The sequence below is a fragment of the Buceros rhinoceros genome, unplaced genomic scaffold (genome assembly GCF_000710305.1).
Source record: "Buceros rhinoceros silvestris isolate BGI_N320 unplaced genomic scaffold, ASM71030v1 scaffold7592, whole genome shotgun sequence".
In the NCBI taxonomy this organism is placed as follows: domain Eukaryota; kingdom Metazoa; phylum Chordata; class Aves; order Bucerotiformes; family Bucerotidae; genus Buceros; species Buceros rhinoceros.
In genome coordinates, this window is record NW_010398244.1 from 28,159 (window position 1) to 30,853 (window position 2,695).

The following is a 2,695-nucleotide window of genomic DNA, read 5'->3' on the forward strand; positions in this document are numbered from 1 at the left end:
TGAGTTCCAGACTCTTCATCGAACCCCATGAGCTTTTGTCCCGAGTCTGTCACAAGTGCATTGAGCAGCAGCGGCTGGACGACCCCGTGCTGGACAAGGTTAGTTTTATCTTTACAGCGGAAAAATGTGAGGTATTTTCAATGGGCAGAGAATTCTGGGGCTTTGGTACGCGTCCTTTGCCTCCCTTTGGATTGAATAAAACTTTCCTGAAGGGTGATGGTTGCTGCTGAGATCCTGACATTGAGGCATCCCAGTGTCTGTGTCCCAGAGCAGTGTTCCCAGCACCAGAGGCTTCCAATCTTCTTCTAATTTCTCCTTTCCCCCTGTCTGAGTCTTCCCAGGTGACCTTCCTTCTCTAATGCTCTGATGAAGCCTGCGGGATGCAGGGCGGTGGGACATTAAGCTCACTCGCTGTCAATCGCAGATGTCAACACACCACTCTCTCTCCCATTTTTACTTAATGCGTCTGCCCTTCTGCTTTCGTGCTTCTGCTACAGCAATATTTCTTCCTGGCCTTCTGTGTCACTTTGAACGCTACGTTAACAGCACGCAGCTACCCACTGAGCTCCTGCTGCCGGATCGTCCGCAGAGCCGTGCTGCAGAGCGGCGCTGCCTGGCACGCCGGGAGCGAGTTGAAGCGGTGGCGAGGCTGTGACAAGCGAACAGCATGAGAACATCCAAGCTGCTCCTGCATCGGCAGCCCTTCTGTTTTGCCTTAGGGACTGTGCAGACTGATACAGTGTGTAACAACACATGTGCATCCTCTGGCAGTCCCGCAGAGGGTGCGGTGGAGATGGGTCCTGCTGGATCCTATTCAGTGCTGGATTCCACCCAAGTTCTCCTCGGTGCAGTGATGAAGACCTGTCCAGTGCAATACCTGGGGCCGGAGGTGCACCTTCAGTGCAGTGAAGGGAGGAAGAACGGGCATTAGTGGCAACTTTCAAAAGCCCCCCAAATCCAAAATGATTCTCAAGATCAGCCTTTTCAGCTTTGAAACAGTGTATTTGGCATCAAATACCGGATCACCAACTTCTTGGTTTTGCTCAGGCAACTGGTGGAATGAGTAACAGGAGCTCTGCCTTCGCTGTGGAGAGCCGTCAGGCAGACTACTGGGGAAGCCGTGATGTGGGTTGCCCAGTCAGTTTTAATAGAAATATCTGTACGAGGTGCACCACAAAACGGTTTTTCTAAGGTGTCATGGGTTCTGCTCTCTGGTGCTATGACAGATGCAAGTTTATGAGGATTAAAATATGAGCATGGAACTTTGCAAGAAATGAGATAACGCTGTCTTTATTACGAAGGTCTCTCCATCTTCCTGAAGTTAATCCGTGTTTTGGACTGGCCTGTAGTTGGTGGGACGTGGCTGATTCTGTGTTCCTGAGAGTGGGGCTGGCTTCAAAACTTTGCACACAAGCGACCTCCCATCCCCTGTGTCCTGTGTCTTGCACAAAGTCCTCTCCTTCAGTCCACAGCAGCGGTTTACACAGCTGGAGCACGTCTCCCAGACCTTCGTAGCTTCCAATAAAGCTTTCCCTGGAGTAGGCACCTGCTGGTCTTTGAGCATGAGCTTAATGCTAGCTGACAGCAGTTATTTTTAGAGATGTGGTTCATTGAAACCTGTTGTTGGTGGCAAGCTGAAATATGCATTTTAACCACCTTGGTCGAAAAGCAGAGAGCTGTGGGGCTTGAGAGTATCATTTTTCGTGATTACAGGGTACACTTTAGCTACACTACGTAGGATGGAGAAGGCAGCTCTTTGTTTTGGTCTGTTTTCTGTAAATAAAAACGGAGTTTGTTGTTTAACGCCATTTCCTTTCCCCGTGTTCTTGGGTAACGGAGGAAGAAAGCTCTGGATGCAGCCGCCCTGGCCGTGTTTTGAGATAACACTAATGCACCAGTTGGTTTCCTCCTTGCCCCATACCTTCCTGGCTATTCCACTGCTGCATCCCCCGATAAATCTACACCACAAGTAAAGTGGGCATCAGCTGTGTTGTGTGAGTGGGTGTCCTTGTCCTATCATGACCTTGAGCTCTTGTGGGAAGAGCGCGACCTTATCGATAGCCCAGCTAAAGTTACTAAAGTGCTGGTGTTTTGTCCATCTTGTCTTCCTCATGTTACATCTGCTGCTGGTCACTAAGCAGTGTTTTTCATTCAGCCAGAAAGCAAAGCAGCAAAAAACCGCCTCTTTGTTGGTCAAGAAATCCATTCCAATCAATGTTTTCAGGGAAGGATGAAAGTGTAGGAGAGATGTGAGTGCAAAAGGCAAGAACGTATGGTTCAAATCAGCAAAAAACCCAGATATTTTTTAAAAAGGTTTAAAGGTTGCACCATCAAAATGTCCATCCAACCATGAAGTGGCCAACTGCATGTGCGTGTACTTAATTCTGTGTGTGAAACAGGCAGTTGTACGTGCATCTGAGGTCTGGTGTATTCTGCATGTCAAAATGTATTGTTTGTGCACCACATTACTTGTTTGTATGTGTGCAGATTTTGCAGGTGAAACCAAAATGCCGTCTTTGAAAATCTGGCCCCACGTTCAGCAGCACATGTATATGCTGGGGGACTTTAACCATGTTTCAATCCCTGTCCATCATTCTGGTTTCCATTTCAGGCTCGGATCAGAAAATTTGGACCCAAAATCTTACAGTTGCTGACAGAGTGGACAGAGACATTCCCGTATGACTTTCAGGAAGAG

General features: G+C 48.3%; 1 protein-coding gene across 1 annotated transcript in view; it reads left to right on the forward strand.

Moving 5' to 3' along the window:
- RASGEF1C (RasGEF domain family, member 1C) overlaps nt 1-2,695 on the forward strand; it is a 27,463-nt gene that overhangs the window by 1,917 nt on the left and 22,851 nt on the right. Inside the window, exons 3-4 of the mRNA XM_010131021.1 lie at nt 1-98; nt 2,612-2,691. The exon at nt 1-98 is cut by the window's left edge and continues 8 nt beyond it. Coding sequence (XP_010129323.1) covers nt 1-98; nt 2,612-2,691 — 178 coding nt within the window. The remainder of the gene's footprint in view (nt 99-2,611; nt 2,692-2,695) is intronic.